The 22,646-nt window shown below is 38.1% G+C and overlaps 1 protein-coding gene across 3 annotated transcripts in view; it reads left to right on the forward strand.

The window, feature by feature from the left end:
• The window catches only part of VPS13D (vacuolar protein sorting 13 homolog D), a 95,931-nt gene that overhangs the window by 21,758 nt on the left and 51,527 nt on the right, over window positions 1-22,646 (forward strand). For 2 of the 3 annotated variants that reach the window (XM_014257260.2, XM_088066601.1), the window contains exons 25-47: window positions 638-820; window positions 3,376-3,592; window positions 4,029-4,239; window positions 4,369-4,540; window positions 4,846-4,958; window positions 5,509-5,718; window positions 7,660-7,925; window positions 8,137-8,270; window positions 8,553-8,708; window positions 9,295-9,514; window positions 9,846-9,920; window positions 10,613-10,819; window positions 11,256-11,345; window positions 12,377-12,517; window positions 13,727-13,849; window positions 14,479-14,553; window positions 16,762-16,867; window positions 17,190-17,342; window positions 17,924-18,059; window positions 19,058-19,105; window positions 19,871-20,021; window positions 20,693-20,903; window positions 22,032-22,279. In XM_014257260.2, coding sequence (XP_014112735.2) covers window positions 638-820; window positions 3,376-3,592; window positions 4,029-4,239; window positions 4,369-4,540; window positions 4,846-4,958; window positions 5,509-5,718; window positions 7,660-7,925; window positions 8,137-8,270; window positions 8,553-8,708; window positions 9,295-9,514; window positions 9,846-9,920; window positions 10,613-10,819; window positions 11,256-11,345; window positions 12,377-12,517; window positions 13,727-13,849; window positions 14,479-14,553; window positions 16,762-16,867; window positions 17,190-17,342; window positions 17,924-18,059; window positions 19,058-19,105; window positions 19,871-20,021; window positions 20,693-20,903; window positions 22,032-22,279 — 3,646 coding nt within the window. The remainder of the gene's footprint in view (window positions 1-637; window positions 821-3,375; window positions 3,593-4,028; window positions 4,240-4,368; window positions 4,541-4,845; window positions 4,959-5,508; window positions 5,719-7,659; window positions 7,926-8,136; window positions 8,271-8,552; window positions 8,709-9,294; window positions 9,515-9,845; window positions 9,921-10,612; window positions 10,820-11,255; window positions 11,346-12,376; window positions 12,518-13,726; window positions 13,850-14,478; window positions 14,554-16,761; window positions 16,868-17,189; window positions 17,343-17,923; window positions 18,060-19,057; window positions 19,106-19,870; window positions 20,022-20,692; window positions 20,904-22,031; window positions 22,280-22,646) is intronic. The other variant, XM_014257258.2, reaches the window with a different exon arrangement.

A 22,646-nucleotide genomic window follows, 5' to 3' on the forward strand; every position in this document is an offset into this window, starting at 1 on the left:
ACTTCTGCATGGTAGAGTGTATGAATATAGAGATTGTAGAGTAAGATAGAGTCTATCAACATAGAATATATAGGGCATGATAGAGTGTTTCAATAATCAGGCCAGCCACAGACCCCACAACCTAATGTGGGAGTAATTAATACAGTCTTCTTTTAATAGAAGCTTCTCATAATTGAAGGAAAATCAGTGAATACTTGGATATTAAAATGCCTCATTGTGTATCGGGTGGGAAGTTTGAATCTGATTTTGAAACATCTGTTCTAAATGATGGGACTTTGCTTTTTGCAGATAATTTTTCTTAAGTAGCATGTTATGTAGTGAGCTGAGTAGTGTCTGTTCTGCTTCTAATTTCAGGGGTGAGAGGGCCTGTCACTCTTTAGTGCTGCATCTCTTGCACACGTTTTTCCTGTTTACATCATAACAGCTTTTAAATGAGTGTTTATTCTCTGCCTAAACAAGAGTTTGAGGAGTTTTTGTTGGTTGCTTTGTTGTTGTTTTTTTTTTGTATAAACTCTTATATCTTAATTTTGTAAATCAAGGGTAGTGATCCTGAGTGCAGTGCTAATCAGTGGGAAATAATCACCTGCTTCCTGCAATTTTTGTAATTATTTTTTAAATGTAATTTTGCTCTTTCCAGGTGAGAGATAAAGCCCAGCGAGCTTCCCGAGTTCTTCTTGATATTGAGGCTGAGGCTCCTGTTCTTCTTATACCTGAGAGCTCCAAGTCTAACAGTCTCATTGTAGCTAATCTGGGAAAACTGAAAGTGAAGAACAAATTCCTGTTTGCAGGAATGCCAGGCACCTTTTCATTAAAGAACAAGGTAGGAACATTGCTTCTTAATTTAGCAGCTTGTAGTTTTGCTAGTTCTTGTGGATTTTATTTCAAAATCAAAATAGTAAATGATTCTTACATTTTACTTTATATATTGACTTTATAGTGCTGGTAATGAGAGTGTGTGCCAGTGTGCTGGGAAACCTTACAGATTTGCCTTGCTGCTGATTGTGCTGTGCTGCCCTTCCTGCCTTGAGTTTCCAACCTGAGGCATTGGGGCAGGTGAGCTGAGTGTTTTGAGAGAGCAGAGGGAATAAAGGAGGCTGAACTCACTCCGGCTGCTCTGGTGAGGAAGCAGGACACAACGGGGTGTACACCTGAACGTGGGACAAAGATGGGCTTTCAGCTCACCCTCTTTGGTTACTCCAGCTGTTCAAATTTCCACACTGAACTGCAGAAGCAGTTGTGTTGGCTGGGACTTGTGAGCCTGTGTTGGCTCTGACACACTGGAGAACAGAATTTGGTTTATTTCTTCCTTTCTGCTCTCAGTGAAACTGAGTGTGCACAGTTGCTTTGATGAGGTGAAACCTTGGGAAAGGTTTCCAGTGGCTGTACACCTGGCAAAGCACAGGACAGGAGTGGCTGGTGCTGCTCTTGAGAGATGCAGCCACAAAATTTGGGATAAGGAAGATGCATCTTGGATGGCTTTCTCTGTCTAACCCATTCATCAAAGTAGGGAGTTGTCTGGGAACCCCCTAATGCCATTTTGAAGGGATTAGAAGTTAGATGGACAAAATTGCTGCAGTGGATTTGTGGTGTGTCTGTTGCCTTCATGTGATTGGTATCTACCTGTGACTTTGCTGTGAGGAGGTAGTGGACTGTGATGTTGGGTTGTTTCCTGTACTGTAGTGTACAAGTACAGGTTTGTAAGCATTAGACTCCTCAATTAACATTATAAGTTAAAGACAGTGTGCACAATAATTTTATTTCAGCCTAAAAATACTGTGTTATGTAGAAATGTAGGTGTTTGGAATGGGATCAGGTGGGGTTTGGCATTTTTTTTGTTGGTTTTGTTTTCATTTTTCCTCTGTCCTATGTTTATTTTTGAGGATCGGATTTTGCAAGGCAATGCATACAAGGATCCTGTTTTATTTGAGGTATTTCACATCTTTATAGCAGTGTTCAGGTGCTCCTCATTCATTCTATAAAACAGAAAATATTCTTCTGGAATTTAGCACTTAAAGCTACTGCATTTATTAAAATTTATGTTTCTGTTCTAAAGGTTTTGCTGAATTCTATAAGAATTGGATGTAGAGTTTTTGTGGTGTGCTCTTTATGCATGTCTGAGGAGCTGCTAATTTGGATTTAATTGCATAAATTCATAGATTTATAGGTGATGTGATGATTCTCCTTTGCATGCACTTTTCAGTCTTCTCTTTACAGTATGAAGTTAAATGTTAATATCCTCAATTTTTTTTTCCCTAAAACCCTTGATTGTGTTTACAATTAATTTTTCCATTTTTTTCTAATATTTAAAAACCATGTAAGGCAAGAAAATATTAACAATTAAAATCAGAGAGGAAAGTTTATGATAGGGATTGATGTGACATCAGGAACTGGATACAGAAGGAAGATGGTAAATGATAGTAACAATACAGGAGGCAGGGGCAGGGTGAGCAGTCTTGGAGTAAGGGCTGAGTAGATCACTGAAGATGATTGCAACCTGCATGTGGTTAATTAATTGAAATGATTGATAGACAAATCCCAAAATTGGCTTTGGAGTATAAAGGTGGTGTGTAAACCTCTTCCACCAGACCAATCACAGAGTGGTTGGGGTCATTCCATCACAGGAGGCTGTCAGATTGGTCAAGCAGGATTTTTGGGAAAAGAAATTTCTAATGTTGATGTGACTCTTTTTGTAGTGGAATTTGCAGGTTTTTGATGCAAGACAGCTCATGGATTTCCACTGGAAATGTGGTGGTGGGGAGATAGATGTCTAAATACTTTACATGACTATAAATGAACTTTTCTTTTTTCACTGGTGAGGAATTTACCATTAAGTGGAGAGATTTATCCAACCTTAAACTGCAGGAGAATTTTGGGACACATTTTGGTGTGTCAGCTGAAGTATTTAAAGTGCATAAAATGTGCAGTATAGAAGTGTTAGTTCACATACTGTAATAAAATATGAAGTTGATGACATGATCTTGCAGAAATAATAGCATATATTGTTTTTCATCACCTGAGAAATGGCTTTAAATATTTAACAGTCTTTATTCTGCAGAAATGTTTAATATCATGACAGTCTGTTACCCCTCTGTTTTGGTGTTAATTTCATTTACATGAGAGCTTTTCAGTTTTATGCTTATGAATTAGTTTCTCACTGAAATGATTCCACAGCTTTTGGAGGAAGGTTGCTGAAATAATCTTTTTTTACAAAGAAAATGTTCTCATCTGCTGTTAAGGCTATAGGAGAAAAGTTTGGCCATTTTTTTTGCAGCAGAAGATACTGGAATTCTGGTAATTTGTTTCAGCTTGAGCCTTGCTTCATTGGTTCCTTAGAATTTAAGTTAAAAATCCAATGTTAATTTCTTTCATTAACAGGATTCAGTTCAATTTTCCTCTCCTATGGGAACCCCAAAACACAGCACGAAGAAAACAAGTGCTGATGAGCCCAAATTAGCAATGGAAGGATTGGTAATGAAAAAATCATCAGGGACAAACGTTCCTAGGCTGAAGAATGAGCCTGCAGTGAGCACATCGAGTAAGCAACCAGGGCAGCCATCAAAGCTGCCTGTTGCCCCAAACCCTGAGAGCCCAGGTATGTGAGAGTAGTAGGAACCCCATGGAGCTTCTTTTGCCTTGTAAAATACTACAGTGACATATTGCCTTTATGTGAGACTGAAAAAGTATGAGGCTCTGAGTCTGAAGATGGTAGATTGGAGAAGAAATGACTTCTGAGCTTTAAGGCTGATTTTTTTCAGCTGAAAGGATTAGGGAGTTATAGTTCAGCTTCTGGAAGAGCAGTCCTGCAAATTGGCTGTGTTTTGACATGCATATTGCACACATACAATACATTCCTAATGTAAGTTAGGCATTTCTGTGAGTGAGCTTGGTATCTGATAGTTACAGATATTGATGAACATGAACAAAAAAATAAAAAATGTGAAATAAAATCAAAACTAAAAGTAGGTTGCATTAGTTTTGAACACATTTTATTTTTCTTCCTTAATGTGTTATCTCCTGTGTACTTGCAGAGGATCACATCTGCCTCTTAGACTGCATTGTGGTTGATCTGCAGGACATGGACATCTTTGCTGCTGAAAGATACCAGAGAGAGTATTCCAAGGCTGTGGAAGACACCATTGCAGATTTGAGCTTTCCATCCTACTTGGTGAGGCAGACAGGAGAGAGCCTGCTGACAGAACCCTTCAGACTGAAGTTAAAAGTAGAGAGAAACTTGGACAAGTGAGTTTAAACAGGGTCACTTTGTGCTGTCACCTAGAGCAGTGTTTTAGATGCCTTTTGTTGTATCCTAAAGGAATTGCCTGCTATGTTGGAGCTCCTGGAAACGCTGAGGTTTCCTCTCTGTTGCAGGGAGCTGAGTCACACCGTCGCAGACATTTCAATCCATGGCAATCTGTCCTCAGTGCACTGCTCTCTGGATCTGAACAAGTACAAACTGATCCGTGGGCTGCTGGAGAACAACCTCGGGGAGCCCATCGAGGAGTTCATGCGCCCTTATGACTTGCAGGATCCAAGGATTCTTGTAAGAGAATCTACGTGCAGCTGAAATTCTCTTGAGATGTCTGGGGGTGTGTTCATTTTGCTGATGGCAGCAATGTTCAAAGGACAAATAAGCTCTCTAGATCAGTGCTGTGAAAATGAGTCATTTTCAAGTTAAAGGCCACAGTGTTGTGAAATGTACCATACCCCAGTAATGGTTAATGAAACTCTTTGGAGAAGAAAGACACCACACAAAAGCTGTTTACATTTTTATGAAATACAGTTTAATTCAGAGATGAAAGTTAAACAAGTGCTCTGAAAAAGAATGTTGTTGTTTTCCACTTTCAGACAGTTTTGAGTGGAGAAGTGTATACTTCCATGTCATTCCTCATTGACATGGTTAATGTGAGCCTGGAACTGATGGATCCAAAGGGAAAAGATGGATGCAGCTCTTTAGCCAGGTATGAATGCTCTTCTCTTACTCAGTACCTTATCCTAAATTCTATGCTCACCTGAAAGATGCAGGACCAGAATTGAAATAATACGTGGAATTACAGTTTAATAGTGCAGTGAAATGGAATTTCTTAATTAGAGTCCAAACTAAGCGTTTGAGCTGCTCTGAAAGATAAAAGGGAATAACACTGTTCAAAATATATGGTCTGTCTTTCCAGTTATCCTTGAATTAACAGTCCAGTAATCAGTTTATTTTCCCAAGAGAAATAGTATTTTAATTAAGAAAGTGATACAAGGGAAGGTTAAAAAATCAGATTTCTTCTGTGTTGGCTTGTTGGGTTTTTTTTAATCCAGAAGGTTTTTTTTATCAGTGGAAAATATTACTACATTTAGTACAGATCTATTTTCTATCATGGGACATGATTGTAGTTGTTTTAGAAAATACTTAAATGAAAGATTTCAGCAGTATGCCATACTTGTAAAGTAAGGGAATTTATTCCAGGGAATAATTAAACTCTAAGTCTCTTTGGTGTGTTGTTTTGCTTTTTATTCTCCCAGGTTTGACTTTAAGAAATCCAAGTTGCTTTTTGAAAGCTCTTCAAACGGAACAAAGTCTGTAAATCTGGTCTCTCATTCCATGATGGCCTTTGACACTCGTTATGCTGGACAGAAATATGCTACAGGCCCCCCAAATGTCTTCAATTGCATCTTTCAGTCATCAAAGAACACCAGTAGCCCAGGAGCAATCCAGATAGAATTGCATTTCAGGTTAGTAATTCTGGGATTCGTTTGTTTTTAACAATGACACAATCAGTATTGTCCTGGTTTTAATACACCTGTTACTATTGTAGATAAACTTGAGGGCATTGTATTTCAATCTGATTTTTGGAGTGATCAGTGGTACTTGATAGATTGAAATCTGCAGTTGTTAACTCTCTGGAAGTTGCTGAATTTTTTTTTCTTCTTCACTTGTTGCAATAAAATTTATGTTTAAATGTGTAATCAAATCAGATGAAGGTTTGACCTATTAAAATCAGTAGTGCTTAAAACTTGGTAAGTCTGGCCTATCACTTGTATGTGTGCATAAAACCAGTTTGTAGAATTTTTAATGTAAGATGCATAAAAGCTGTTTCCCAGCAGGTGTCACACATGGTTTTCTGAGAGCATCAACACAGACAGAAATGGCACCTCTTTCAAAAACAATCTCTGTATTCTCTTCTGTGTTCTGTCCTACCCTGTTTGTTTTCTCTTACCTATTTTGATCTATTTTAGTATTGAAATTGAGAATATAATGTCAGTATTTACCTTTATCAGCGTGGTGTCTTTTTGAGGAAAGTTAACTACCAAAAAAGGGGGTGAAGTTAAATGACTAGAGATGTTGCTTTCACTTCTGATCAGAAAGCTGACCAAGCTCAGCTTTCTCCCTCTCATATAAGTATGATGCCTTTCAAAACAGTTGTAGAAATAATGTAGAAAAAAAAATAAATTGTGGATGATTTCAGTCCAGTAGAAAATTCTGGAGACATTTGTTCATAAAAACCAGCTAAAAAACCTTGGCAATTGAGAGAAATTTTTTTTGAAGATTTGCATGCTGCATTACAGTTTTAGGTACCTAAAAAACGTGTTCAGAAAGAAACCAACATTTCAATTTGAATAAAACTAAAATGGGATTTACTAAAAAATACACCCTAAAAAAACCCCAGATGGTTTTCACAGAACTGTTGAGTCAGTGGGCAGCTAGATTAGACACAGTTAGTGAGTTTGCACAGTACAGCCTAATCTGGTTTATGAGTGAGAGTTTCAGGAATCTTCTTCCCAACTGTTGTGATTTTAAATTTCAGCTGCAGCAGCATGTGGTCTGTTTTCAGTGGTGAGAGCATCCTTGGCAGTAGATGTAAGGGCTGGCAGAACTCAGTGATAGTGTTCTACTGGCTGGTGCCTCTTGAAATATCCTGGAGAGCCAGGGAGGGTTACAGGCTTTTGCTGTTGGAAGCAGCACAGGCAGAGCCTGCTCCCCACGAAGGCATCTCAGTTCTTTGGCGATTTTATAGTTCACAGTGTGCTGGATTGAAAATTGGTTCATGGTATTTAAGTACTTAGATGATTTTCCAGTTAGCATGATCAAATGTAGCTGGTATTCCAGATCACAAGGCCAAAAATGCTTTATCTCTCCTAGCCAGAGCTGCAGAATGGGATGCTGGGAGCTCAGGCAGGCTGACATTTTTTCTGAATGACAAACCAGCAAAATGCTGTCAGGGTGTGACAGGAAATTCATGTTGTACCTCTTATCTGGGGGCCAGGTCTGAGTTTCACACACAGAATGTTAGGTTTGATACCCAACAGTCATAAAGTGATAATAAAAAAAGGTTTTAAGATCTGAGATTTTGAAAATTAATATTGATAATGCAAGTGTGGTAAAGGAGCTTTTATGAATTTCCTGTCATGTAGTTTTTCAACTTATCTCTTGTACCATTATGGCTTAGAATTTGTGCAGTTAAGATCTGTGGGTACAGCAAATTGCTGAATTTCAATCTGTTTTAATATATATATATATGTATGTATGTATGTATTTTAAAGACCAGACACTGTAAACCAAGTGTATCCCTATAAAATGCTATATAATTCTTACCAGATACTGATAGTTTTCAGCATGATTTTAAATATCTGCAGGTTGTAAAGTTCACCTGTGTGCTTCTCCCTTCTTAAAAGGTCTACTAAGGATTCCTCCAGTTTCACGGTTGTTCTGAACAATCTTCGGGTGTTCCTGATATTTGACTGGTTGTTACTGGTTCATGACTTTTTATACACTCCTGGAGACACCAAAAAGCGAGAAAATCCCCATTTGTCCCGGCAGCGAACCTGCATCAGTGACACGGCTGTTGTTCCCAAAACTGTGAAAAGTGGAGTGGTTACCAAACGTTCCTCACTCCCTGTGACAGCAGAAAAGCACCTGGAAGTCAGGGTTAATGTGACAGGTAAATGTGCTCTTCTCTGGAGTCAGGGTTAATGTGACAGGTAAATGTGCTCTACTCTGGTGCTTTTGTAGGAGTTTTTCTCATTAAAAGCCATATTCTGGTGTAAAACCAGGTCCATTAAATTAAATTAAGAAACCTGCTGCAAATGCCTAAAGTACCTTAATGATGCCAACTGCCCTGTAAGTTATTTGTCTTTTTTTTTTTTGTTAAGGAACTGAATTTGTGGTTGTTGAAGACATGTCCTGCTTCGATACCAACGCAATTATTCTGAAGGGAACCACTGTTCTCACTTACAAGCCCAAGTTGTTAGATCGTCCTTTCTCTGGCAGTTTGTTTGGCATTGAGGTAAGAAAAATAAATTTGCTTCTGTATTAGATCTAAAATTAGAGGGGTTTGTGAAGATTCTTTACTAAAAAGATACATACAAAAGGAATAGTACACAGATTCCTTTGGAAATTTGTTGTTTTCTCATCAAATGCTCTCACTTTTCAGCAGTTTTAAGAGTAGTTTTACATTGTTTCTATTAAAACATTGTAAGACTTGACTGTAGCCTCAAAATATTGCTAGCTCTTGCCAGATCTGTTCTCTCAGTTCATAATTTTTTTTAAAAAAATTTGCAATTTTTAGGTGTTTTCATGCCGGTTAGGAAATGAGCAAGAGACTGCACTGTCAATCATTGATCCAGTACAGATTCATATGGAACTTATTGGGAATTCTTCCTACCCAAGTGGTTCAGGACTGCTGGATGCTTTCAATAGTGAAGATTTTCCTCCTATTCTAGAGGTAACATTAAAGGCCTGAATAAAACTGCATGCAGTAGGGAACACTAGCAGAGATATTTTTATGCCCAAGGATTCAATAGAAGACTTTCAAATGCATAAGAAAAGAATAAGGTAATTTTTTCCTGAAATGGAAAAGGAAAGGAAGGAAGCATGCAGAAAGTGCTCTTAGTGGTAATGAAAAAAGTGATTTATGGGATATGTTACAGAGAATAATACTAGGGGAAAGAAATGGGCTGATTATATAGGCTTATGGTATTAGATGCTTACTAATAACTGAAAGAAAAAGATACTTTTCTATATTTTCTGTTTCTAATTATTAGGACGTATTAGAAGGAAATTATATTTAAAGGCATTTTTTACCATTATATCAAAGTAAAACTTCTTTTCCCTGAGATTTAATGCTTTTGGTTGTTGGTAAATAATAGCATGTTTGATAATTTTATTATTGGATCTTTAAAACAGCATAGTGGTCAAATTGTAACACTAAATTTAGTCATCCTTTGGAAAAAGCTTATATTTATCTGAAGTATTTAAGAAAAATGTATAGAAAAAGGCAAGTGAATCTTATATTCTGATTTTTCATTTAGATTCACTTGCAAGCACTGGATATCAGACTGTCCTACAATGATGTTCAACTCTTCTTGGCAATTGCAAAGTCAATTCCCCAACAGACGAGCGCAGCTCTGCCTGACCCGGCTGCCCCAAGTGCTGGGAGCACTGCTGATCCCTCCAGTTCAGCACTGGGGAGCGAGACCTTGGCACATGAGACCAGAGATGGATCCAAACGTGTGCTGGATCCTGTTCTTGGTATGTTTTTCACTGTTGGAGTGAAGCCAATTTTATATCTAAAGGAGGTTTCTACAAGGTGAAGCTAATCTATATGCTTAACACAAAAGATGTTGGTATCTTCGTGGTGTAAGGCCCTTGTTGGTTAGAACTACCTAATGCATTGTCCTGATGATACTATAAAAAATGTAAAAGCAGGGCTGAATCATGTGCTTTTCCTACAAGTTACAAGTTTAAGTTACAATCTTAAACAAGCAAACCCCTATTTTTCATACAGCTGTATCTTGATTTTAGAGATGAAAACAAATAGATAACTGCCAAGGGTTTATGCTTGGTTAACTGTTCATTGCAGAGGTCCAGCTGGCTCGCCTCCAGGAGCTGGGATTCTCTATGGAAGATTGTCGTAAAGCTCTTTTGGTCTGCCAAGGTAACATCAGATATTCTTAGCAGGGGTTTGCACATTGTTCATATTACCTTAATTGCAATTAAGTAAAGCCTTTAGACTGTCAGGTGGCCATGCACAGGCACTGTTTCTTTCTTTAGAACGTCTTTGGCTCTGTGCTGGCCTACAAGTCTTAAACATTCTTCTTCCTGTTTCTGCTACTGTGTAAAATCCAACCTCCAAAGATTCTTTCTGCCCTTTGGGATGTCATGTGTGGGATGCTTGAGTGTATTTTTGTTTGGGAGTTCTAGTTGTGTTCAGGCTGGTAACTTTTATGCTGCACCAATTTCTTGCTGTTACACATCTCTTCCTCTTGAGAGCATGTGTTTTCATCTCTCCCTTTTAAAATCATATTTCTTTTCATGAAGAGAAGACAAAGCTTTAACATGAGTGATTCTTTTTTCCTTTAGCACCATCATGCTTCCCACCTTATCTATAGGCATGCATAAAGTTCCAGATTTTTATTACATTTACAAACTTCAAAACGCATCTCTTAGGATATATCAATGTCTTTATAATCTTCTCATATTTATGTTACAAAATAGAGCAGTTTCAAGGTACTGCTGAGAAGGTTTTCTTAAGAGAGAGGGAATTAGTTTGCTTCTGTATGATTTTTACTAAGTACATGTCTTTGAGAAAGTAGGTGATGGTTGATTGGTTGTTTGGTTTTATCTAAGGTGACTTGAAAAAAGCAGCAAGTTGGTTGTTTAAGAATGCTGATCCTCTGAAATCAGTTTCCCAGACCTCTTCTGGTCGAGATAGCCAGGGGATTGTGCCCTTCCAGTTTGTTTCTGGAGTGAAAATAAAGGCAGAAAGTGTCTGCATCTGCTTTATAGATGACTGCATGGACTGTGATGTTCCCCTGGCTGAATTAACCTTTTCACGTGAGTATCTGGTTCTGCCTTGGCATAAAATGACTGTCAGTTCTGGCTGTGTTCAGCATCATACTCCTGTTTGTCAGGACTTGTCAAATTTCAACTGACAGTGTCTTGGTGGTGCTTGTGCAGGGTATTGGGGGTTCCTTTATCTCTAAGTTTTGGTTTTAAGAAGATTGCAGTCTTTGTAGGGTTAAGATTCTGGTTTCCGCTTTTTTCATCACAAAACAAATGGAATCTGTCCTGAGCAGAATCCTAGGGCGGCTTTGTATTGTAAGGTGTGGCTGTTTGCAAATGTTATTTGAAAAGTATTATGATGGGCTTTTTGTACCATTTCAGTTTAAAAGACAAGACAAACGTTGCTTGCTTGACAGTTCACAAAATCAGGAAGTTTGATTGTTTTGCATTAGTTTAAATTTCACTTTTTTTTTTTTTTTTCTCACAGATTTGAATTTTCTCCAACATTTGAGAACCAGCCCTGAGGGCTACGCTCATTTTACCCTCTCTGGAGATTATTACAACCGTGAGCTTTCAGGTGAAATACCTAGGGGGGTTGCTGTTTTCTCCTTTAAGTTTAGGAAACAACCTTTCCTACTACAGGAGCCTGAAGTTCACCCACTATGAAATGCCTCTAAGGGAATAGGGAAAGGTTGACTTTTTGGGACTGTGTGTGAGACAGTGTGATCCTAGACAAGATATCCTGATTTGAGATCAGTTGGAGGGATGTAGAACGTGGAGATTTTGCTGATATGAAAGTGGCACTCAGGTTTTCAAATGGAATTGCATAGAAAGGTTATCCAGCAAAGTAACAGCTTTATAACAAGCTGCATTATCTCTGCATTCTGTTCTCTCTTTAATTGTTTGGTGCATTCAGTTTATTACTTACATCAGGAAGGAAGAGCATGTGAGGGCAGGTGATTAGGTTGAAGACAAAGGGTTAACATAAGAAGACCATCACAATTTATGTTTTAGATACAAAAAAGCAAGTTAGGCCTCAATGCAGGCCAGATACTGACAAAAGAAGTAATCTAGTTGTGTGGGTTTTTAAACTTAGAAACTGAATTTTCTGTTACATTACTGGTGACAAGCACTCAGGAATTATCTGTCAATAGCAAGGTAATATTTTTTTGTTTAAAATATACATGGTTTTTAAAAACATGTAGGGTGGTTTTTTAATAGTTTCTAGACCTTTATCTTTTGTGATACTGAATAATAGCCAATGTAACATGTAATTGTGTGAAAATCATTGTCAAAGCTATTTGAGAGAGAGCTTAATTCCAGCTAGCTTAAATATAAAGCTTTAATTGCCTTCTAGTGCTTTAATTGGAAGATATTTCTAAAATACCCTACATATAGTATACATGGTCTCAATGGAGGACCTGGACCAAATTTGTATTAGGTATTAAATTAAATCCATAGGCTTGCAACTTCATCTTGAACACAGATTAAATATGCTTACACAGGTTAAAGGATCTAATTATGAAAGTTTCATTATTAAATATGTAAAGAGCATTGCAGTGTGGCCTCCATGTGTGTAGCAGAGGTGATGGTTTGTGTTTCTCTCAGGCTGGGAGCCATTTATTGAGCCGTGGCCGTGTTCAGTGTCTTGGCAACAACAAGCTTCGAGCCGCCTGCACCCTTCCCGCCTGAAGCTGGAAGTGAAGGCCAAACCACGGCTGGATATAAACATCACCTCTGTTCTCATAGGTATGTGGGAATATTCCCTGAGAGCAGCACTCTACAGTCTGCTTTTCACTGCTGAAAATGACAGACATCTCTAATTAAAAGTGCTGCTGGCGTCCCATGGAGGGAGCGGGACTGGCCCAAGTCCCTCCATTTCCAGGATACTGGACCAAGTGTGTGTTTAGGCAGCCTCTGTTCTATCAGATGGTGTCAAAGTGTAAAGACATGAGCTGCATATGTTAGAGCTTAGTAGGAGTTTTTTCTCTGAACATACGAATTATATCAAATTTGTATGTTATTCGAAATTTATTTTTAATCAGAAACAGGCCTTCATCTAAAGCTTTCCGTACTTCACAGGGCTTAAAAATATTTTGATAAGCTCATCATTTTTCAGTATATTGACAGGTGTAGTGGGGAGCTACTCATTTCAGTTCTTCAGTTTCTGAGTACCTGAGCTGTCAATTCCCACCTCTGGAAATCAAAATATTTTGTTTGTCATTAAATCCAATTTCATGTGAGCTTCTGCATTGTGGAGCTCTAATTCTGTCCTAATAATAACCTCTGTTCTTCCCAGGAATATTGTTGCTAACTCAGAATTATTTGGTGGGCACAATAAAAAATAATGCCAACAGCTGAGCTTGGAGATGTAACAGAAAAGCCTTCCTTGGTCCTTTCTCCCCCAAGGAGAACCTGAGGGGCTGGCAGAAAAAGAGGGAGCCAAGGTGGCAGGAGGAGAAGCAAATCAATGATTCCTAAGATGATGCTTTTTAAAAGCAGTGATAATAAGTGGTGAGGCTGGTTTGTGATTAATATTGTGCCAGAGGACTCAACTGGTGTCTTGATATTTATGCAGGAATGTGCATGTGCCTCTTAAAAAGAAGCAAACCCCAAAACCCCTAGGAAGTACTTCTAACATGAAAATATTTAAGGTTAATTGCCTCGGCAGGGAGAGCTCTTAGATTGACACAGTAGTATCTTAAGAACATGAAACTCCACTGAAAGTTTTTCTAAAAAATAAAATCTTAGGGATATATATTTTTTTAAGACACTGCTGTGATTTTATGAGCTGTTCTTTGTCTTTAACTTATGTAAGTGACTCACAGAAAAAGCAGGGAAGTGAAACTTCTGCTTTTAAAGTGGAGCAACTTGAGTGTGATGAATTTAACACACTTTCAATGACTTTGTTTACTGCCACCTTGGAGACATTGGCTGTCTGTGCTTACATTCCTCTAGAGCAATATGCATGTACCAAGCAGTCCTGGATGGAAGATTATTGTAAACAGGAGAAAGAAGTGAATGTAATCAGCTCAGAAGACTGGATGGGTTCTTCGGTGGATCCCCCATGTTTTGGGCAGAGTATGTTGGTCATTAATCACACTTTATTTGAAACAGTCCTGACACACATGGTCATCTGCCTAATGTATTACAAACATAAGTATTTTTGGCTTCACAGAATACAGTGATTTGTTAGAGATGTTTGGCAAAAAAAAAAAAAGACAAAGAAGCTGTTTTCTGTTCAATTATGTTCAGTTATTTTAGAACAAAAAGCTTTCTGGCTGCTTAGCTTTGAGTAAAAGCTTTGCAGTGCTAGTTCTGCTTCCTTTCCGTCTGCCACTCTCAGTTAATGAGTGAGTCTCATGTCAAGGATTAAATCAGAGTATTGAGTTTAGGCTGTGGGCAGTTCAGAGAGGATCTTTTTCTTTCTGTACCCCAGAGACCTAAAATAACTGAGTTTCTGGAAAAAACAGTCATGAAATAGTCACCTGAGTAACAGCTCTCGATATGTGGCAGGACTTTTCAGCTTATTTTCTCCCAGAGTTCCTTCTGGAAGGAATTTTATAGATTCAAATGCCAGCTTAGTGTAAGCAAATGGGTAGAGACTCACAAGTGCATGATGTGTATCTTCCCTTCAGCATGCAGGGGAAGATCTGCCTGTATTTGTGTGCATTTTCTAATCTGCTAACTTTGTCTTTCCTGTCTGCCAGGCCTTCCTCTTGTGTACCTTAGAACTAGGAGTACAGCCAGTTTGACTAACCTAGAGCATCAGATCTATGCTAGAGGTACTGTACAGCACACAGACACCAAAAAGGTGGTTTTCATCTTTGGAAGGTTCTTGCACAATAAACACTGTGCTGTATGTGGGACTTGCTGGTGGATTGGCCTCTATATTTAAAAATAATCAAAACCCAAAAAGCCCTCAAGCCAAATAACATGACAGCTACTTTTCTTTTAGTCTGCTAAATTTAGTATTTTTAGTATTAGTGTATTTCATGCTGTCTTTCTTTGGGACTTTCAGGAAAGAATGGAGAAATATAACCCCATGTAGGGAAAACTGTGTTTTTGAGGAAAGTTATATGAATTGTTGACTATTCAGTATCCCTCTTCTAGAGTACAGTGGGATTAAAAATAGTGTAATAACATCAGAATATTTAATTTATATTCTAAAAATATCCATCTTTATGTTCAAAATACTTATTTGTGCCTAATTTAGCATATTTAGGTACTTAAAACTTTCAAATGCCTTCAGAAGCACGGGCTGTTTTCAGTAAGCCTTAGGAAGTAAAGCATTCCAAATAAATAATTTTTTAGTTTGGGTTCTATTTGACAGGACAGGTTTTGGGAAAAACCATGCAGGATGAAGTAAGATTTTTCATTTTTTGACATTATAGAAAACAAACAGCACACTTGATAATTGTATAGCCCTGCAGAAAAGTTAAGGGATGGGAGGACAGAAAACTTTCTAGAATTCTACATCTGTTTCCTGTTTGAGTGCCATTAGAAATATTTTCTCTGAGTTAAAAAAAAAAAACAAAATGGAAAATTTTGGATCATTTTTCTGAAATATTTCTCTGTTTGTTTTTTTTTTTCCCCCAAAAATCAAACAAGCAGCAAAACATCTAATATTAATTGCTTGGCTTTTAATAAGGGTTGCAGCTAAATTACTAAATTAATTATGAAAAAATCCTCCTGGTAATGATAGTCTTTTTTTTTCAGGCAGTAGTCTCAAAATGCAACTTCTACATTTCTTTTGAAAATCAGGCCATAGTCCCAAAAATTCTTTTTTAGAAGTTTCCAAAGATAAATTGGCAGTAGATTAAACACCAGTGTAAAAGTTCATTTGGCTTCTGGTCTAATTTTGTAGGACCTGGGCTAGCCAAAAAATTATATAAAGTGAAACTCAACACTAAAAACATGTATTTTCTTTTGGCAAAAATCAGAGTTTTGATTTTCAAGGATTTCGTCTTTTTGCTATTTAATTGGAAATAATTTTATCTGTAAGCTTTAGATCAGGTTTAAGTCTCCATGGACAATGTGAGGGTCCACAGTTGTCTGTCATGATCAGTAACTCCTTCAAAAACTTTCCTGCCTTCCCCACCTCACCCCTGCTTGCCTCTGGAAACCTTTTGGAGTGACTTCAGATCACTTTTCTTTAAGCAGCTGATTTATTGTGCCTTTTTTCCACTTCTCTCTTACCAAAGATGTGTGTATTGAGGTAGTAGCCATTTATCTTCCTTTTTAAATAAATTACTGGATTTGGGAGGGGTTTTTCTATGTCCAGACTCAGTAAGTGTTTTCACAGATTCCATGCACTGCAGTGTGGAAGATGAGAGTAACACTTGTGTGCCTGTTAGAAGTTTGTGCTTGGAAAAAGTCATACATGGAATGAGTAGTATCTTCTTCTGGTGTTTTGCTGTCCCAGCAGTTTAACAAATCCAGATCGCCTTTGGCTGCTCTCAAATTATTTTCCATATTTCAGTAGTTTTTATCCTGCATAGGAAAATATTTCTACTTGTTCAGGCTTTGAGAGTAAAAGTCCCTTTAAAGAGAATACTGGTTAACCCTGTATTTGTCACATTAAGTGCAGCATAAATTGTAATTATAAGCGAATGTGTTTTTAGTATTTCATGAGCATTTGGATGTATGTAAGAGGTTTCTGATTATGCTTGGTTTTTTAGTTAGATTTTCTACATGTTAGGTGTAACTGAAGGCATCATATTTTATAAGAGTTGATATAAAGAAAAGAACAGGTAGATTAAGCTCAGTTCCAGGGGGGTTTGATGTTAGGGGAAGAATGTCTGTTTGTTTTGTACCATTTCTGTACTAGTTACTAATGGTGAAAACTTTGTAGGTAATCTGGTGTGTCCTGTTTCTTTGTTTTTCTTTAGTTAGTGCAGGTTTGGTTCTCCAGCCACTGTGTCTCATCCCACATTAACATCTGATGAATGTTTCTCGTGGCCATTCAGCCAAGTCTGTGTTCTGTTTTGTAGCTGAGATGAAGACCCCAAAGCGCAGGCAGCCGTTCGTCCCCTTTGCTCTGAGGAATCACACTGGCTGCACTCTCTGGTTTGCCACCCTGACTACGACCCCAACCCGGTAAGGAGATCTTCAGGGATCACTTCAATCATTTTGTCTGGCTCCTCTTCCATGTCAGCCCAACCCTGTTGTTTTTAATGATTTTGTTTTGCACAGACAAGTAGGCAACTCCCAGTTGTACTCAATTAAGAGCCTCTTCTTTGACACAGAGAGTTTTAATATTAAACAAAAAAGATTTTTCCTTTTCAAGAGACCTAGCAGATTGTGGAAACCAATCAAATACATTCATGGTGCGAATGTGTTCACTGCAGGACTGAGGCAGACTGAAAAGCACTTGTAACTTGAAGCAGTCATTTTGTAAAATGCTGTGATTCTCTTACAGGGCTGCGCTGTCTCACAGTGGGAGTCCAGGTGTTGTTCCTGAGGAAAACGGGACGTTGCTGGGTGATGCCCATAATGTCAGTGAATGGCAAGAGGTTATCACTGGGGAAGAGGTTCCATTTGAGTTTGAAACCAGAGGGAAACTCAGACACAGGTGAAGGGACCAGGCCATGAGATGTTCTGACAGTCTCGTATATGGAACAGTTGTGAGGGCACTGGCAGGTGTCACATTAAAAGTGGATTTCTTTAAAATCTACTGTTGATGTTGAGTTTCTATTTGTAATACTCTTGTATGGAGTAAAGTTATAATCTCTCTGGTAAAACAGCAGCTATTGCTGTTGGTGGCAGCTGTTCCTATATGTGAGTTGGATCGTTATAAGCTCTCAGAAGGACTTGGGGCCCTTGATTACAAATCATTGTCCTTTACTTTAAAGGACTGTTGGGGCAGTGTTGATTGTTATGAGAGATAAGGACTAGAGCTTGTTAATAAATATGTAGCACACTTCTGTTTTTGCAACATAGTTATGTGTCTGTGTGTTCCTTAGGACAGGTGGAGTAATTAGACATAAAATCAGGTCCATCTATCCATGAAATGGAAAAACTCCTGAGCAGATTTTTAAATGCTTCAGTGAGATTCTCTTAGCAGAATCCAGAGGATGTTTGTGGTTTGATCTGTTTGGTATTTATTCTGTATAATAATGCTTAGTAGTAATTTAACTTGATGTAATCTGGTAGGCACACACATGATCTAAGGATTCATCAGTTGCAAGTGAGAGTAAATGGCTGGGAAGAAGTGAGTCCAGTGTCTGTGGACAAAGTTGGAACATTTTTCCGATATGCTGCGCCAGATAAGAATTCCTCCTCTTCTACTGTAAGTTCTCATTTTGAGTGTTCTAAAAGAACATGTAAATTAGGAGTAATGATGTCTGCAAGATTTTGATCTAAAAGCATCTGCTGTATGAGAAACCCTTTTTAGTTAGCCTGGATTGGGAGAGCTTGGAGCTGCTGGGCTCCTAGCTGTGCAACCAAACCACAGCCAGAGCAGTCAGCAGTTCATCTGTGCTTGGCAGGCAGAGCTCCCAGTGACAGAACAAATGTATTAGTGACAGGCCATGCACTCATGGGGACTGAGCTTTAAATCAGCTCAGCATTTCAGCAGCTACTTTTATTTCTTTCATTGCAGGAATGCTTTTTCGTGTATTTAATTTGCTTAAAATAAACAACACTGGCAATTTCCTGTAAGCCTAGAGATTGTTTTTGAAGTATGTGGCCCTGTAGACAAAATATACTTGTCATGAAGGGAAAATGCAGTTGTAATAATCAGCAGGCTGGCATTTGGTGGAGGCTCAGTGATAAAAATGGTCTTGTGGGTTTCAAGACATAGTTTAGAGAGTAGCTACTGGAGGTTGTTGAGCAGTGGACAAATAGGAGGTTGAGATATTTTTGATATAAAACAGAATTAAATTTGATTTGAAACTGCTGACAAGAGCCAGTGGTCTCTTACTTGAATTTTCTGATGTTTCTATATTGAAGCATAAAAAAGATCATCTCTCTGTAATTTGAATATTTAAGGAAAAGGATGCAAATTATGAGATTATGATAAATTAATGAGAACTACTGTTCAGCAACATCTGCTGTAGAATTTTTCTTTACAACAAACCCCCCTTAAGCTTAGTTTTTTTGTGTGCAAAACAATATTACAAACAATGTTTGCTAATCCAGTTCTGACATGATTCCAAGCTTTACTGAAGAAACACAAATTGATGGAAGTTTATTCTTCTGTAGTAAAGTTCTGTGTTAAAGCTGAGAGCAGTATCTTAGAAGTTGAAAGTTGAACTACTTTAACCTTCTTGTTTACTTTCCTCCCAGCTTGGAAGCCCAATAAGTAGAACAAATATAATACATCCACAAGTCTATGTGAGTATATATTTTCATTCTTTTGAGAGCTACTTCTGTAAGAGTAGGGAAACTCTACAAGTGAACTGGCTTTTCTATCCTTCTAGAACTTCTTCAATAAAAAGGAGACAAAACTTAAGCAAACAAAATTCACTTTCAAATCAGAACAAATCTTTATGATTTACCATTTACCATTCCTCACCAGTATAAGTGTTTGAAAAATGTGTCTTAAATTCCAGTATATGAATTCTAATTGTAAACACATACTGAATGTTGTTTTCAGGATCAAAGTGGCAATGGCTTTGTGTAATGTAGAAGGTAAAACACCACAGCTGAAGGGCAGCTCTGAGTGAACAAAGTATGAATATGTTAACAAAGCTCCACCTTACTTTTGAGTTTTGACAGATAAGAATGATGAGTGACTGGTAATTATATGAGGTTTAGGCTTAAAACTCCATGGATTTATTAAATAATGTAATAGTGAGATGATGTATAAAGTTCTTCTCTTGGGATCTGTGTTGTTCTTATTTGAACTTGCATCATTTTGAGAAAGATAATGGAGTTAGTGGTATGTGGAATTGCTTTTTCATCATTTTACTGTGCTTTGAGGAGGAGATCCAGGATTATAAAGCACCATTATTGAACTATTTAAACACCTTATGAATCCCACATGGTTGGACTCGGTCGGCAAGTTTTCCTCCAGCAGTTAGTGCTTCATAATGGAGGTGTCCCTCTTCTAGATATATTCATTACCTGAGCTTTTTAATGCTTTTAAATATCTTCCAGTTTTCTTCATTGCCTCCAGTTCGTGTGGTGTTCGAAGTTACCATGGAGGGGAGCGCCCGGAAGGTGATAACAGTGCGCTCAGCCCTGATGGTGAAGAACAAGCTGGAAATTCCAATGGAACTGCGACTGGACAGTCCTTCTGCCCCTGACAGTGAGTGCTGTACACTCCTGTGACCCATAGCATTCCCTAGATACTGAGGGGAGTTCAGCTTTCTCCCCAAGAAGATTCACCAGCATCTGTAATGCTTCACACCAGAACAGACCTCCCTGGACAGGATATGGGTCATGCTAAGAAGAAAACAGTCAGCAAGAGACTAGAGAGCCCAGCAGGATTTTTGGTTGTTGTTCAGATAAACAGGGAAAGCTGAGACTCTGTAAAGACTGGATCATATTTCTGTATGTAGCAAAATTGTCTCTTTAGCAGTAGTCTAGAGGGTTTTGGTGTTACCCTGCAAAGGTTTAGTGAAGAAATGTAATGATAGACTGATAGTGTAGCCAAAAGGTTTGAAGAATGAGGTTTTTTGAAACAATTATTTTCACTAAAGGATTTGAGTACCATCAAGTTTTTTTGGCTGTTTCAGATTTACACACTGAAATTAGTCTGCTGCCAGATTGTTAATAGAGCTGAAAATAACAGGTTGGTTTTTGAAACATCCATAAATCAGGAAGTGATTTACATTGAAATTAAACATATTTAAAATATGTTTTAAATTTAAAATTTTTAAATTTAAATTTTAAAATTTAAGACTTACTACTTCAAAGTTTTATGCTTTTCAGTAAAGGAGCCTCTTTTGATATGTGTGTTTTCTTCTCTGGTTGCAGAGCCTGTAGTCCTTCCAGCAGTTATGCCAGGAGATTCCTTTGCTATTCCATTACATCTCACATCCTGGCGTTTGCAAGCCAGGCCCAAAGGAATGGGAGTCTTCTTCTGTAAGGTTCCAATTCACTGGACTAATGTCCAGAAGGCAGCAGAGGTGTGCAGCAGCAAGAGGGAGTGTCACTCCATGGAGTCCGAAAACAGCCGGTTTTTCAGGTAATTAAAGCCCAGTTCTTTCTCTCTAAGCTCTGATAAATTAAATCCTGTGGAAGTAAATAACAGGAAGGAAGATGCTTAGGGATGAAAGCTGCTGCAGTTCCGTGGGATGTTTTATTGGGTCTGTTGAATGGTGAGAAAGCAGTGAAGTGTAGCTGCTCTGCTTCTGCAGGACTCCTTGAAACCCCTCTGACAGTGCCTGTTAAACCTCTGACAATACAAAGCACATTATGAATATTTATTTTTTAAAAAAAAGAAAAATTTAAAAAATAGGATGTGAGCTTACATTAAATGAACTGCTCTATCTCACTGAGGATAATGAGTGGTTTTCCAAAGGAGCGTTCACAAATACTCATTCTTTGTCCTCAGTGTCCTCTGCTCACCTCTGAGGCCAAAAATGTCTCTGCATATTGAGGACTTAATGGAATTTTGTAGTTTTCTGATATGATTGATTTAGGGTTGCTCTGAATATAGGAAATACTGGGATAGGCATTGTGGAAATTGTGTCAGGGAATGACCTTTGCACACTATATAGTTACTGCTGTGTGTCAGTTTTATAGTCTGTTTCCTAATACCCTGTTTTTGAATGCATCACAGGGAGCAAAATAAACAAATTATCAAACAAATGAAGGTTTACCAAATCAATTTTTCACTCTAACTAATGAAAAACTGAAATGTCAAGTGCTCAGAGTAAGGATATATCTACTGGGAAGAAGGACACATTCAGCATTTATGTTTAAGAGCATTATTAAAGTTTACTTTAATGGTTAAAAATCTCTTTTTAGTAGCAGTTAAGAACATGCTTTTGCAAGTTTATGAAAGTTGGTTTTAAAGCTGGTAATTTCTAATAGCCATTTTCTATTAGGTCTCTGAATAGACCAGTTTTTTGGGAAACTAACTTTTGTCTTTGATTAAAATCAGAAAACTCACGTAGTCTTAATGTCAGACACAAATATAAAATACCTTACAATAATCTACAAAGTGATTATGTGGAGAACAACTCTAAATGCTGGTTTTTTTATCAACCCTGAAGTCAGAGCATCTTTGAGGACTTAGTGCAATACAGAAAGACAGGGTTTAATCGTTCTGTCAAATTCACTGACTTCTCACATGTGTCGGCATTCCCAGGTTTTGTGTTGCCATAAAGAAGGAAAATTACCCGGATTACATGCCTTCCAGCATATTCTCTGACAGTGCTAAGCAGATTTTCAGGCAGCCTGGGCATACCATTTATCTCCTGCCAACGGTGGTAATCTGCAATCTGCTGCCTTGTGAGCTGGAGTTCTACGTGAAGGGTTTGCCCATCAGTGGGACACTGAAGCCTGGCAAAGAGGCCGCCTTGCACACGGCTGACACTGCCCAGAACATTGAGCTCGGTAAGGCTGATCCCCAGGGACCATTTGCTGCTCCTCTCTGTACCTCCAGGAAACTTGTTTCTGGAAGCATCTATGGAAAAAATGGAAAAACAGCAAAACCAGAAAGCGTTTAAATGATAATTTCATTGGGTTGCAGGGCTTCTTATTTTTAATAACGAAGTGAACGCATCGGGAAAAAACCAACCCAATATTGCCATCATTCCTCCAAATCTGTCAGCTGTCACTCAGAATGTTCCTTGTTCAGTTCTTGTTTTCCTGAGACTGGAAACTGGGGAGAGCAGTGGTAAAGAGGGGAATAAATCAAATAAGTTCCTAATATTTTGGGTGGTTTTGCTATTTTCTTTTTGACAGAAATAATTGATGTTGA

Source organism: Pseudopodoces humilis, chromosome 24, assembly GCF_049639895.1.
Source record: "Pseudopodoces humilis isolate 2021_Gansu_Grassland_sample_001 chromosome 24, ASM4963989v1, whole genome shotgun sequence".
In the NCBI taxonomy this organism is placed as follows: Eukaryota; Metazoa; Chordata; class Aves; order Passeriformes; family Paridae; genus Pseudopodoces; species Pseudopodoces humilis.